We start from the raw sequence: 16,016 nt of genomic DNA on the forward strand, positions 1-16,016 counted from the left end.
TGCTGGAGCTATTGATGCAGATCAAGAGGGCACTGGGTAAGTCCCTGAAACGGAGACGGAGGGAAAGCCTCCCTGCCCAGGCTGGGATAACAGAGTTCCTTTCACCTCTCCTTTACCTGGCAAAACCACACCAAGAGCAATTGTTACCCAGAAGCTGCCACCAGTGGCCTTCTGCACATCGACAATTCACTTTCCACGTGCAGCTCTGAAGGCAATCCTGCTCCAGGCTCAGCGTGGGAAAAGCAGGGGCTCGTCTTACCTCTCTGAGTCCGCAGATGAGAGAAGAGGCAACTGGGGGGGAGGATGGAGAGGACTACCCTGTACATTATGTCCTGGGGAGGGGTGGCTGCTGGGATGGGACAAGGACACTGCCCCAGCTGCTGTTCCACTTCGACTTGTCTGTGTGCTGGGGAACACAGCCACTGAAAGCAAAAGGAGAGAAATAACCCTCATCAGGCATGTGATAGTATTCATAACTGACCAAATACTAATGGGTAACACCTCCCCTAAAGCTGTAGTACGAGTTCTTAGCAATTAACTGTTTTTTGTCAAGTGTTGTTTTCTGTCCAAAGGGAAGAAAGATAAACACATAAAAAAAACAAAATAATCTTTGCTGCTCCCAAATGACACTTTCGTAAAACCAGGCATGACATAGCTGTGCTCCTTGTCTTGGGAATTTTTTCTAAAGGCTGCAACGGTTCTATAGCTTCCTGCTTTAGAAGATGTGGCAAATACTTACTAAGATATGTATTTTTAGAGCTAATGAACAGAAAGCACAGTTTCATAAATAGTGAAATACTTTCTATGTTTTCCCCACAGCTCTAAAAATCACAGATTTATTGAGGAGGTCAACCCAAAGTAAAATATTGTTATTATTGCCCCTAGACTCCCCAGTAACGCACACAATAATTTAAAACTAGTATTAACAGTTTCGTAATTTTCTATGAGGTTGCTTTTGTGTAGGTTCCAAATAAGTAAAGGTTCTGGATGATTAAACAAAAAGCAATACAGGACTCCTTCTGAATGTCCTAATTAGTTGACCCCAAATCCTAGACCCTCATTTTAAGAAGTTCTTTAAATCAGGCAGTCAGAAGGCAAGACATGGATTACTAAAGCTCTCTGAAAATTCAGTTATTCAATTATTTTTACTGACATCTGTGTCAGGTAGCTTATGTCAATGTGGAATGGCAGCCAAATACATACTCTTAAATATTTTATGAACCTTGAGAACAAATCAGCTGTCTACAAAATGATGATGATCTCTCACTGTTTGATTGTCATATGTTCCAGTTTCTTTATAAAAAAGTATTGTTTAGGACTAGTTTACAGAATAAAATTCTACCTATAAAACTTGGGTTATATTAGTGGATATGTTGGAGCTAATGACTCAAATTTATTGATAAAATCCTAGAATTTAAAGCAGTTCCCCAAAGGGCACCGTCACTGGTAAAAGATCTTTCTAGGCTAAAACACTTGCACGGATGCTGCAGTCCTAGCAGAATGAACACTACTTTAGGAGTAATCCTACCACAGATCTGTCATTAAGAAAATTATTTCAATTTCGAATGTTGCTACCCAAAATCAAAAGGATTAAAAGTCCACTGCATCTCCCAACTATTTCTGGAAAGCCTCTATCCATCCTTACAAGGCAGTCTTTGTGACACACTAGGTATTCATCAGGCCAAGGCAGAGTTAAGAAAAGGCTCGGAAGTTTGGAGCCTGTTGGTGCAGGTCCAGAGGAGGGCCAGGAAGATGATCAGAGGGCAGCACCTCTCCTATGAGGACAGGCTGAGAGAGTTGGGGCTGTTCAGCCTGCAGAAGAGAAGGCTCCAGGCAGATCTTATAGCGGCCTTCCAGTACTTAAAGGGGGCCTACAGGAAAGATGGGGAGAAACTCTTCAGCAGGGTCTCTTGTGATAGGATGAGGGGTAATGGTTTTAAAATAGAGAGAGGGAGATTCAGATTAGACATTAGGAAATCTTTTTTTTTTACCATGAGGATGGTGGAACACTGGCACAGGTTGCCCAGAGAGGTGGCAGATGCCCTCATCCCTGGAGACATTGAAGACCAGGTTGGATGTGGCTCTGAGCAACCTGTTCTAGTTGGAGATGTCCCTGCTCCTTGCAGGGGTTTGGACCAGATGACCTTTGAAGGTCCCTTCCAGCCCTAACTATTCTATGATTCTAAGTTTAATTATGCTGTAACCTCACTAAAGAGCAGTTCTGGACATCTTCCAGCTGGTGGAGATGACAGACAGTGCAAGATGATAGTTAGGAAACCACTTTGTGAATAAAAACATCTAATATAGATGCTGCAGAGGTAGCATCAAAGCTTAACGAAAGTTGGCATGAGCCACACTGGTGGGCAAAGCTGGATGAGTGGAGGCTGCCCTACTCATGGCCATACAGACCAACAAAAACTCCTGTTGATATGGAGTAAAAACGCTGGACTATGACTGTGTTTCCAGCATAAGGTAGCAAGAGTTGTTCTTCTCTGTCATAGCTGTCCTCTGCCACGACCATGATAAAGATTTCAGGCAAGTATTTTCGAAGTTGTACTTGCTCATTTCTAGTTGATCCAGGCTGCAGTGGTAGCACAGGTTCCCACAGCACTGCCCAAGACCTGGTGACTCTCTCCCTGGGAAAAGGTTATCTGCAGCCAGGCATGGGCAACCATCTGTCCTTTCTCTGAACTAGAGCAGCCTAAAGCCCACTGCAATATTCACCATTGCAGCAGTACAACAGTAGTGTAGTACCTTTTGGCCAGGTTTCCTAGCAATTTTTTCTATACTTTTTTTTTTCTGTTTCTGATGAAGAGACAGTACATAGTGTAAAGTAAGAGCTAACTATGGCAAGGACTAGAAGGGTAGGTAGGATATTTAAGGAAGAAAAAGCATAAATATTAGCTGCAAAAACATAATCTTGTACAGGGGGTATGTTAAATGATCACAGCATGGCAGAAGAGCATACCTGAGCTTGCACAGTGCCTTATAATGAAGCCTTCAAGAGCAGCACCAAAAATGATGGTGTGGGAGGCCATATAACACTTGTGGGCAGCAGAACACATCTTTTGTCCACACAGCTTCTTGCTGCATAGAGCTACTGCGCTGACAAAAGCACCTCTGTGGGCATCCAATGAAGTGAAAGCTGGCAGTTGCTTCCCAGTGGAAACACAACTATTAAAACTTCCTAGCATAGAGATGGCATTATTCCAAGCTACTACCTGAATCTTTTAAATACCAGCTGAAGGAAAACATTGCTAGCCACTGGCAGCCTATAGACTTAAGATAGTCAATAAATATTGTCAGTGATAGATTATTTCCCTAGTAGAGCTAGCCTTAAGAGACAGAAAACTTCAGACACTATGTAAGAAACTGCTAGATAACTTGTCCACTTTTTCTTGTAAGCTATGTGTGAGGCAATCTTTTCTAGTTATTTAGCTGTTAAATGTGAGTTACATGCACAAAGTGCTGGCAGGAAATATCTACAAGTGTCTTTTCAGTGCATGATCCCATTTCATACCATTTGAATGGTATGAAACTGAACAAATGTCCATGGCAACCAGCATGCTCACTAAGTCCAATAGACCACCACCAGGCAGGTCCACACAGAAAGATGCAGAATAAAGTATATTACTTAAGAAAAAGGCTTCCTACAACAAGGCTTTTCTCTCTATCAGTACAAGATAAACTAATACACTTGAAGTAATTTTAAAAGTATTCAGATATTCTGATAAAGTATTTAAGAAGAGGAGAATAAAACAGAAGTGCATGCAGAGAGGCGGAGGCCTTGTAGGCCTCACCCTCTGGCCTCCCACCAGGCAGCTGTCTGGGCCTGGCCAGGCCCAGGCCGGCTGAGAGATGAGAAGAGAAGAGAGGAGAGGAGATGTGAGAGAACATCTGAGTTCTGCCTGAGTCCAGTTTTGAGGAATTGCTTGTGAGCGAAGCAGCTGCGAAAGCTGGTCAGTGAAGGAGGTGAAGAAAGCAGCAGCAGAAGGAGAGGGGGAGTAATGTTGCTCTTGGCCAAGATTCCCCTGCAGCCCATGGAGGCCCATGGAGGAGCAGAGATCCACCAGCAGACCATGGAGGACCCCACGCTGGGGCAGGCGGATGCCCGAAGGAGGCTGTGGTCTGAAGGAGGCTGTGGAGGGCCTGCGCTGGGGCAGCCATTCCTGAGGGACTGCACCTCGTGGAAAAGGACCCACACTGGAGCAGGGGAGGAAGGAGTGGCAGAAACAATATGTGATGAACTAACCACAACCCCCATTCCCTATCCCCCTGTGCCGCTTGGCAGGAGGAGAAGGTGTTATAGTCTAGAGTGAAGTTAAGCCCAGGAAGAAGGGAGGGCTGGGAGGAAGGTGTCCTTAAGATCTGATTTTCTCTCTCATTATCATACTTTGGTTTTATTGTTAATAAATCACATTTGTTTCCCCAAGTTGAGTCTGTTTTGCCTATAATGGTAACTTGAATGATCTCTCCCTGTCCTTATCTTGACTCTTGAGACTTTCTCCCTGAACTACGACATTCCCTCAGAGGGAGATGAGGGTGAGTGAGTGACTGCGTAGGACTTAGTCCCGAGTAGGACTAAACTAACACACTGCCAGCCTGAATTTGGAGTAGGACTAAGAATTCTTTCCATACAGAATAAAACAGTGTGAAGGTTTCATTTTGTAGCTCACTCAATTAAAATTACATACAGACATTTTCAAGAGTGTTTTTTTAAATTACTGTATTTAACCTTCCATTTCTATAAGGGATACTTATGTGGTCCTTGTGAACAAGCAATTTATTAGTATACAGAAGGAAAAATCTGAAATGCTTTTTGCCTCACCTGCCCTAGGGAGCCCATACTTCCCTACAGGATTTTGTGTCCAGGAATATGTGGGCATGTGCTGTGTTCACCTGTAAGTGGTAAGCCTAGGAAATGTAAAACATGCTGCCTGTGTTGCCTTCATCCTACCCAACTCATCTGTAAATCTGAAGACTCCAGTATGCACGGAAGTTAAGAAGCCCTCATGCATTAAGAAGTAGACCAGAAGTTAAAGTCACATTATGAAGATAATGAGCCTGTCTCCAAAGTGGGTCTGTCACATGGAACATCTGCATTGATGGTCTCTGTCTCATTCTTCAGATGTTCTGCAGGCAGATCAGAGGTACTGGAAGCATCCAAGTACTGGAGACAACTAGAAAGCTGGAGAGTTTACAAAGTCCAGTCACTCAAGATATTTGGACAGAGGAAGAAAAGCCTAGGAAAGCACTTTGTACAGTAATCCAGTCTCGTTATTTGGAGATCTGTTAAATAAAAAAGTGGTGGCTGGACTGGGATTTAAAGTTGTTCCTGTCATGGCATCTTTACATCACATCTCTGCCTTTCAAGACAGACTCTTCTCTTTCAACAGACTGCAGTTTCTGAAGTTCTGTCTCATCATGAAGAAATAAATTATCAATGGTGCAGTTGCCTTGTTGCTTACAATGTTTGTACCAATTCACCAGTAAATGTTCTCTTCTTCACAATGTGAACTCAACCATTATACCGTTTTTTGGAGAACCATTAAGTTGTCTCAAAGTGGAAATTATAAACTCAGAAGTAAAACTAGTGAATAAAAGGAAAAGTCTGAAGGCAAATAAACTATACTCCTTAAACTAGGTAAAATAATAATATTAACACTTTTCAGCCAAATGTAATGTGTGTATGGTCCTACTTGGTAATACATCACACTTAGTAGGATTTCTAGATATGTGTGCTATACTTAAATTCAGCCAAAAAGGTGACAACAGAGATCCACTTAATTGTTGGTTACCCTACATCACCTCCACTTTTGCATCCGTTCCCTATGCATCAAATACAACTAAGTTTTTTACTGTAATGGCCATTCATATCTCAGTTCTTCCTTCTCATTCTTTTTTTTCTTCCAGTAATGAGCTGTAACTACTTCCCAAGGTTATCAATTTTAACAAACAGACTGCTTTTTCCTCAGACATCTCCCACACTGCTCGCTTATTGGGTCAATTGCTTTAATAACATTTTTTCTTGGTTTTTTCCTGCATGAGTCCTCTATCCTCTACCTGCCTGTTGTATCTACCTACTGCCCTAACCTTATCTTAGATATAAACGCCTTTAGGAATGAATTCTTTCTTATTATGTGTGTACAGCACCTAGATCAGTACTATTTCATTTGGAAAAAAAAACCAAACAAGCAATACATAAGGAAAAGTGTTACTTAAAAAAAGCACATCTTAAGTCATAGGCATAAAAAATAGTTAGAACAAATTTCACAGTACTGCAGTATAAGACATTATTTAAAATACACTTCTGTAACTTTCCTGATGTAACTTTTAATTTCCAACTCACAAAGAAAATCATGCACTTGACAAGCTTTCATAGTATCATTTGCTTGCTCTGTAGCAGAGTGTGATATTCAGTATCTATTTATAAATGAATGACACATTCTGGTTTATTCTTAAATATGAAATGGTCAAGTTCTAACCAAACACAACAGTAAAAATATTTTTTTTTTGTACTGCATGATTTATGCAGCCTTAGGGATTCTAGATTGCAGTATACAAAGTAAGTTGGTATGATTTCACAGTAGAAAAAAATATCATTTATATCTTTGTATTATGGACAAATTGCTCACATCTTTATTCTGTGAATTCACTAAACCCCCAAACCTATGCATTTTTAAAAATTAAGACCTAGATGCTACCAGAAATTTCACACTTCAGTAGAAATAGACTTTGAATTTCTGTTTTACAAAATATCACTAGATACTTAGCCCTAGAAGAGTGTGTGTACTTGCTTAACTTTAGATCTGTAAATGTAATTTTGTGTTAGTTTTAAGCAAAGGAACTGCAATGTTACCTCACTGTATTAATAAGATTCTACTCAGTTGAGATTTCTTTTATAAAGTCACAATGGCCACAAGATAAGAAAAAACATTTATGCAGTCTTAACTGCATAAATAGATAAGTAATAAAAAATTTTATTGATGGAATTCATTTAAATATGTGTGTTTGCAGATTCTGCAGTTTAACAGTACAGAGAAATGGTGATGATTACAGGCATTGTTGTACTTTGGTAAGTGGAAATGGACTAACATCTAAATGCCTACTTTTGTAATTTCTTACATATTTCTAGTAGTTTGCTTTCGAACATTTATTCTGTAGATATCTTAGGAAAGCAGAAAATCTACCTTTGCTTTAAGTGTGCATAAATGATAAGAAAAGTAACCTTCAAGCAAGAAAAGTTTGATTTAATGGCATTGGAATAATGGAAATCTGTTTCTACTTGAAAAGTAGCACAGACACATTTCAGCTAATATGCTGTCTCTAACAGTTCCCAGTAAAAGTTACATATTTTATTTTTCAGAAAAGTCTCCAAGGTTTCCTTCATATTTAGAAAAAAAGAAGTTGTTTTCAGAGAAGTCTGAAGGGTAGCTCCTCTAAGGCAGGACACTTAGACTTTCATATGTTTTGCTTTTCTCTCCTTCAGGCATGAATAATTTTTATGTTGCCATTTCAATAAAATAATTCCCTCCCTCTTGGAGTTACCTCACTTAGATAATACATTATTGTGTAGCAGCCCTGATGAGTAGTTAATGAAACAATTAATTTCAACTGGATTGGGTTGTTCTCAAAATGAAGTGACGTGGTTTCAGCTATACCTGACATAATCATAGAATCATAGAATCACAGAATCATAGAATGGTTTGGGTTGGAAGGCACCTTCAAAGGTCATCTAGTCCAAACCCCCGGCAAGGAGCAGGGACATCTTCAACTAGAACAGGTTGCTCAGAGCCACATCCAACCTGGTCTTCAATGTCTCCAGGGATGAGGGCATCTGCCACCTCTCTGGGCAACCTGTGCCAGTGTTCCACCATCCTCATGGTAAAAAAATTTTCCTAATGTCTAATCTGAATCTCCCTCTCTCTATTTTAAAACCATTACCCCTCATCCTATCACAAGAGGCCCTGCTGAAGAGTTTCTCCCCATCTTTCCTGTAGGCCCCCTTTAAGTACTGGAAGGCCGCTATAAGATCTGCCTGGAGCCTTCTCTTCTGCAGGCTGAACAGCCCCAACTCTCTCAGCCTGTCCTCATAGGACAGGTGCTCCAGCCCTCAGTTAATACCTTCAGCTAATTGATGTGAAACAATACAAGTGAGTAAAACTTTGAGAAATTTGTCAAGATATAGATAGCTGTGAACATGTGTAAGGGAAAGCAGTTTATTACTTATAGAGAATTTAATGCTGATAAAAACATGTTGATTAATACTATAAAAATCGCTGCCCAATAGGAAGCAATGCCAAGTAAGGAAAAAACCCAAATAAATTACTATATCAAAGAATGTCCATAATTAGTAGTGCTGTAACCCACAAGTATTGAAAGATAAGGCATGAATGAGATTACAAAAAGTAATGCCACAGTCTCAGAAGCTGTCTATGGACATCATGACTGTAGACAATTGCCAGCTAAGGGCTGGCTGGAGGCAATACCTTAATTCAGCTTAGGATCCTGACAAGTCATGAGGCAGCAGTTCGTTCAAGCCACTGTCAGCCTAGGTTTGGATTGATCCAGCAGCCAGATTTTGACAATTAATCATAGTCTGGAAGCTAGACTGGTGAAAGAATTGAGTGTTGAACAGATTCCAGTGGAAATCTCCTGTGAGAATGTCCTCAGTTTCTGAAAACTTGGTCTTAGCTCATCTGACACACTGACCCCACCTAGCTTCCATCCTGTCTAAGGACCTGAAAGGAAAAGCTGAGTCATATTCTCTCTCAGTTTTGCGCATTACACTGGTTAATGCCAGTAAATGATTCCTCACTATCCAACTCTTTCTCAAAGTACAATATAAAAAAGCAATTGTAGCCAACACCGTGCTACTAGAGATTCCCTGGCCAAAATCACAACTTTAAAAATCTGAAATTTCATTTAGCTTTCAAATAACAGATGCCACACTCAACCTGTACTCAGACTAAGGCATTTAAAAATTAACAGCATGCATGTAATACCAACTATTTTATAAATTAGGATACAGACAAACACAGCTTTAAATTTCTTGATTTTTTGTCATACAAACCTACATCATCACCAACTAGTGTGCAGCTCACAACTGCCTTGACAAAAACGTATCATAGAATTGAGAGATTTACAAGCCTCTAGTAAAATAAAACCACTTATTAAAGTGGCCACTTCATATAAAGTCATTTTCAACACTGCACATAACATTCAGACAGTTCTTTCACTTCCTGCATCTGGTTCTCAATTAAAAGTTGAACTGATAGAAGATGTAATGCATTCTGCCTGGAAGTTAAACTACTGCATGAAAAACATCCTGCCTATTATCGTCTTGAGATTTGAGATGTATTATCACTCATAACTTATCAAATGTTTCAAAGTTAGCTGAAATGTGAACAACAATTCTACATTTAACCAGGTATGACAGGTATTTTAATATGAAAATCTCAGATACTTAGCTGAAACAATACAATAGGATTATAACATTTATAGCCCAAATGTACTTATTGGTGTGTTTATAGTCATAATAGGAAAGCTCATAATGCAGCATTTAAGTTCCTTAATGCAGATTTACTGGCAAATTGATATGCGATCCATGAATAAGGAAGAGGAAAAATAATCCTTTGATTTTAAATGAAGCTTAATGAATTCAAGACGTCTATGAGGAATGGTAAAAGTTAATTGCTAGCAGAACTCAAATGCCTATAGAGCAAAAATATTGCTCTTTGTTGCAGCAGGTCTTTTAATGGAGAAAATACAGACTGTCCTGCCTCACTTCAAAAAAGGTGTAAAAATCTGCCCAAAATCTATCTTTTCATATTACTTTGCAGACTCTATCCTTCTTATGAGATAGATATGGACTTTACAGTACATTCTACTCTGCAAAATCATCCCTAATCTTAAGTGCGCAATAATATAGCAGGCTGTTTATCTGTCTTTTTCTATACCTGGGTAAACATCATGACCAGGCCCTGGGGACTGTCCCATGGTATTATCTGCAGCATCCTGCGGTGATGGGGCTGGCTGGAGGGGCTGGATTGTGAGGCAGTCATTCAGGATGTCCTGGCCAAGCTCTGAGCTCGATCGCAACTGAAACACAAGAGGTTAAAAAGTAGAAATGATTATAACATGGACAAAAAAAAGAGGAAATAAATCACAAAAATCCTTAAGGCACTGAAAAATTATAATGAAGAAATGTAGAGAGGTTAGAGAAATAAATGGAGCACAAGCTGTTTCTCTTTCAAATCCCGGTTAATATCCCTCCGTTACAGCAGGTATTTTTTTTGAATCTGTGGAAGGAAACTCTTCCAGATGCTTATCAAGACTGTCCTCAGTACAAAGGCTATTTGTACAGATAGGACCTTGGACAGATGGACTTACGTGTGTTCACTTGTCATAGACTGCAAAAGAGAGAAGAGTGTCCTGATTCATGGATAATGGAGATTTATCAAATGTCTGGCATCTCTTACATCAGCAGGGGGATACTATTAAAAATACAAGTATTTTCCTTCTGATTTAGTGCCCTGAGCTGGCTCACTGAAGGACCAGAAAAGCAAAGGTGCTCATGGCAGTGGAAACGAGGGACTGGGAGTGAGCAGCCAGGAGTGGGATCATTCAAGATGGTCAGGACAGAAGTGGCACTACTCTATATGGACCAAAGTTGTCTTGAGACCACATGGTTACAGTAACGAGAACTGCATTTTTTTTTTCACATTATGGCTGGACTGATCTGAAAGTGAGTGCTCAGTCACTGCCACTAATCCCAGCTGCATGCATGGCCACTTGCCTGGTACCTGATCCATCAAGAGCAAGTCTGTTTATCTGGCTGATCCAGCACAAAATTCACTCTGCAAACAATTAATAAACAAATTCATAAGATGAGTTTTCCTTTAGATGAAGTTGGATGAACAGTCTCACTCTGAGGCTACAATATAATACAATAAAAAAAAACAATTAAAAAAAATCCAAAACCAAAATAAGGACAAGGGAGAAAGACTACTGTAGCATGCTGACCAAGGCTGTCCTAGCTGTAATGCAAAACTGCACCCTGACACATCCCTGGCAGATGGATGCCACTTCAGGCTGCTGGGACTGGTGCTAGTCCCAACCCCCTACTTGATGTTTCTGTTTTATATAACAAAAATTTGCCTGTTCCCTATAGCCGTCTCAGCTCACAGGCTGGTGTATTCATTTAAAAGGATGAAAAAGAAAAGTCTGTGGTTATATGCATGTGGGCCACTGCAGTGGCTGAGATGCAGATAAATATCCTGTCCTGTCACCCAAGCTGATGAAGAAATAATTCATGCAGCATGATGGACAGAAACCTGACCTAGTGCAGCAGGATTTGCTGCACTCAAGCATCAGAGTACCAACAAGCAAATCTCACAAATGCAACTGAGGCTTCTCCTCTCTGTTTGGTGCCATGAAAGATGAGCAGAAAATAGTAACTAGAACATAACCTAGCACCTCTAATGAACTCCTAAGGAGAGAAAGAGCAACAAGAGAAATTTCTGTCCATCCTATACTCAAGATATGAAGAAAAAAGAGTAAGAGGGAACAATTCTGAATGCAACTGTAGACAGACGCCTTACTCTGCCACAAGAGGCTGATAATAATTCAAATGACTTCTGATGATATGCATTAGTATACAACAGTTGCAACAGAGTGGAAAGTTGGTCTTACACATCATAAGCACCCTAATCTGAGGTAGGGTGACTGTAATAAGAGATATTACGTAGCCTATGATATCCATGCAGACTGTGCATGCTGTAGATTATTCCTTCTCTTAAAAATTTAGTGAGTCATTATTAAGCCCAAAGGTGCACTACCTTTGTGAGGTATATTTCTTATTCCAGAACTTGTTATGCTAGAACTGTACAGAGAGAGAAAAGGGGTGGGGTGGGGGGGACAGAGAAAGAGGGAGAAAAGGGAGAAAAATGAGAAAGAAAGGGAGAAAGACCCTGACAAATGCTTTTCCTTTATTACTCATATTTACAATCTGTTCTAAGTCCAAATATTTCTTCCAGTGCAGCATATATGGTTGTCTGCTCTTATCCACTAATTATTCTGGTTTTACTGCTATGACTATTGACATGGCTTTTTCATGAAATTAAGTGCATGTGAAATTAAATACCAGATATATCCAGTTTCAAATTGTTATCAGTTACATTATTAATGAGCATTACGTGACATTAAATTTTGATGGAATCTAATACAAAAATAAAAAGGAAAAAATCTATCCGACTTCTATTAAAAGATCAGGATTCTATTACACAAATACAAACCTACAGAGATCACTTCTGTAAACTTGTTTGTTCATTTGCGCAATTGGTTTTTTTTGTAAGTAAGAAACTAATCAATTTTCTATGATCAGATAGGACTTCCATGGATGAAACTGTGAGCGGAATAAGGAAATGAGAGCTAAGTATTTACACATTGGTTACAAGTATTAAATAACAGCAACGGACTATTTTACACATTTTTCTATTTTGCACCCTTCAGGAGGTTTGTTTTGCCTTTGAAAAATCTTTTGATACTAGAGCAAATCTACAGCCTGTCATGACAACCTGTGCAGACATAAATTTTCTGACTTGCCCACTAGTCAACACTTACAAAAACAAACAAAGCCCAGGATCAACAACAAAAAACCAAACCAGTGAAACAAACACTGGGAGACAGCTCCACTCTGATTTCTGAAGATAGTTCTTAATCTATGCACCGGTTATTATCAATTCATATTTACAATCACAAGGACTAGAAATGCAGATTTTATAAACTTACATGTATACATACATACTTGTATATTATAATATGTAATTTTGGTATGAAATATCCTGAGCAAGAGGTGGGTATTACACCAATTTGTGCAACTGCAGACACACATTTCTAATTCAAATTACCACTAAATATACTACCACAGGCCTTCTATAAACCCTCACCAGATAATAGCTGCTGGGAATAACTTCACTCTCCTTTAGTGTAGGGTACATATGCAAATTGTGACATTGGAATGAGTCAGGAGCAAGGGGCAGAGGACCTCTTCTTTACTCTACTGCCTAGCCGAGCAGGACCAGAAATGGGTAAGCTTCCTTTAGCAGAACAAGCCATTAAGTAACAGCTGCTTCCCAAACTAGACACAACTTCTGGAAAATGCCATTCCCCACCATTACTGTTTTCTCTTGAGAGAGATAGTAACCATGCTTTGGTTGCTGGGTCTTCCTCCCTCTGCTGTCTAACGCTCATCCTCTGTGCAATGTTTTCCCAGATCTTTCCTGTGTACCATCAGCAGGACTTGTATAAGCTGTGGCCTTTTTGGAACAAAACAGACTGCAAAAAACAGACTCTGGTTCAAATACGGCTTATCAAGGCATTGTTTTTTTCCTGTAAAGACATTCAGTGTAAAGAAAAACACTCTTAGACAAACACTTTTGCATATTTTATAGAAAACTTTTAATAAAAGAAGGTTTTAACCTTCTTTTGCATTTTGTCACGACTGGGGAAATCTGAGTTACAATTTTTCTTTATTATGTGAACAAACACAGAACAGACAATGAAAAGATGGATGACCTTAAAAATAAGCAAATAAACTAACTATTCATTGCATCCATAAAATTTTATCTTCAGTTAAAAAAGCTTTAAAGGAGAAATAACAATTGACCAGATCTAACTGCTGCAGTCTATTTCTTGCTTTGGTCTAAAGACAGTGCATTTCTTTTCCAGCCTCAGCTGCTAGACTGTAGACTTAACAACCAGCTGTAAAAGAGAGTTCACTCTGTCTTTGACTTCTGTATAAATCATATCTCAGCACAAACCTCCCAGCATCCCGGCTGCAATATCTTGCTTCGCCCATGACCACCTTGCTTCTCTCATGATCACTCAGCTGAGCACCAGTACAATCACACTGTGCCTGGAAAATTGCCAATCTATTTTTGCGAACTGTAAGGTTAGAAAGTTACTTTTCAAAATGATGAAATCAGTAACTGACAATTTTGCCATGCTGAGCACAGACATTTTCTGTATGCTGTAATGTACTCTAAACTTATGGCTGACCAAGGTGCAAGTTAACAATTAACTGCTCAGCTCACTTATAACTTCCCTGTATGAAATACTTGCTCTAAATAATAGATGTTCAATTTTAATAGCTCAGTGCTATGGTAGACTTGTGAAGTTTTGTATTTGGAAATCTGAGACATTCCCATTATCACAATGTGGCAGTTTTTTCTAATACACAAAACAAATCACTGTCAGTAATGATTTACAATTGTTTTACTCCTGTGACAATCAATTAATGTTTATCAGCTTTTAGAACAATGGATTGGAAATTCTACTCCTGTACATTTCAGATATGATTAAATAATGATGCAAGATTAAAAGATACAAGCAAAAATAATTAGAACGGAGTAAGATTCCACATTCTTCAACTTTCGGTTTCATTATATTTGAGTCCAAGAGCAGAGAAGTGCTGTTGATTTGATGCATAACATAATTCCAGAGAAAACGTCTCCTTAAAAGAAAAGATCATTTGCTTTCTATTTCTCTAACCAATGTGTGTTTTATCTGAGATCTGCATGTTTTTGTACAACCTGGCTAATTTCTTCAGCATTATTCCCGTTCAATAGAAATCAAACACCATCAAGGAAAACATAAGAAATGTGTGTTTATGATTACGCTTAGCCAGAAGAGTAGTAGTTTAGGATTTCTCAAACATTAGTAGTTTGTTTCCAAACCACAAAAACCAGGATCTCAGTAACTTCAAAACCTGCCTGTATGTACTCAGATTAACTCTAGTCAGCAAAGTCCAGACTCCTCCAGTCCATGCCAGTTAATGTTACCAATTCACAGCATTTTAAATCTTGCTGTTATGAAAGCAGGCTTAGCGGACTGTATGTATGCTGTGCACCTAGTAAGAGTATTTCCATATGTAAGGGAGACATTGGTTATAGTCTATTTATTTCAATGCAGGTTAGCTATGTGTCTCCCATGTCTAAAATCAGTAAAACCCCTCTAAATACTGCTGTGTTTCATTGAGAAGAACTGTTTTACACTCCTTGATAGCATTATATATGTGGTTTTGTTTTCATTGTAAAGCTAACTAGGAATTTCTGTTATTTACATAATCCGTGTATTAAGTTTACTAAGCACTATTTGTCAAGCAGATAATAAGCCAGCAGTCTTCCACTCATTTTTGTTATCCGTAAGTTAAGCTGGCACTGGGAGAGGGAAGCATGACCTGTCTAAACAGAGCTAAGTATTGCACTAGTTTTTCTGAAGGAGTAGCCAGAATTTAATGTTTGCTTACATGGTTAGAGTAAAATTATGCCCTGCTAGCATTATGACATTGGCAGTACACAGATGTGACCACTAGAAAATTACAAGTACAATATGAAGCCATGCTATGTGATAGTGTCTACCCATACTACAGGTTTGCTTGCTAGATCCTCCCTTTACTCATACAGTCCAGCTTCAAGGTCCAGTGCTTTCTTGCACAGTACTAAACCTTTCTGAAAACAGACGATAAAAGTTTATACCTGCTAAGTGTCCTAATTCTTGCCTGTGGAGGCTACAGATATCTTGAGGCAAAAAAACCCAATGCAGATAGAAGGGATTCCTCAATAACTTTTGTTTCCAGCAAGTCATCTGGGCAGGATTTCTAGAGAGCCATAGCATTAATTTTCTACTGATTGTCTACAACTTTCAAGCCTGTGTGCATGTTATTTTAATCTGCTCTTACATTCTTTTCCAATTAAATGTTCAGCCAGGAAAACACAATAAAAAACAAGTTTAAAAAGCCTTTCTTTACAGTAGGGATCTTAGGTCCTAGACAAGAAATAGTTACTTTTGCTCCTCTAAAAATTTTACTACAAAAAATTGAGTTCAAATATAAAAATGGCTTCCATCTTTGTGACCTAGCATAAATCAGGGAAATATAACAAAAATATTTTTCAGCCTCTTGCATTAAAAATCAAAAGGACTCAGAACCTATATAATCAGCAAACTTCAGCAAC

General features: G+C 39.0%; 1 protein-coding gene across 2 annotated transcripts in view; it reads right to left on the reverse strand.

Annotated features, from left to right (window-relative positions):
- Positions 1-16,016, reverse strand: part of GLIS3 (GLIS family zinc finger 3) — a 171,695-nt gene that overhangs the window by 21,658 nt on the left and 134,021 nt on the right. The window contains exons 6-7 of one of the 2 annotated variants that reach the window (XM_086769925.1): positions 9,960-10,101; positions 260-422 (exon numbers count right to left, since the gene is read on the reverse strand). In XM_086769925.1, coding sequence (XP_086626051.1) covers positions 260-422; positions 9,960-10,101 — 305 coding nt within the window. Of the gene's footprint in view, positions 1-259; positions 433-9,951; positions 10,102-16,016 lie in introns of both variants that reach the window. The other variant, XM_086769926.1, reaches the window with a different exon arrangement.

This window comes from Chlamydotis macqueenii, chromosome Z (genome assembly GCF_036417535.1).
Source record: "Chlamydotis macqueenii isolate bChlMac1 chromosome Z, bChlMac1.mat, whole genome shotgun sequence".
NCBI lineage: Eukaryota > Metazoa > Chordata > Aves > Otidiformes > Otididae > Chlamydotis > Chlamydotis macqueenii.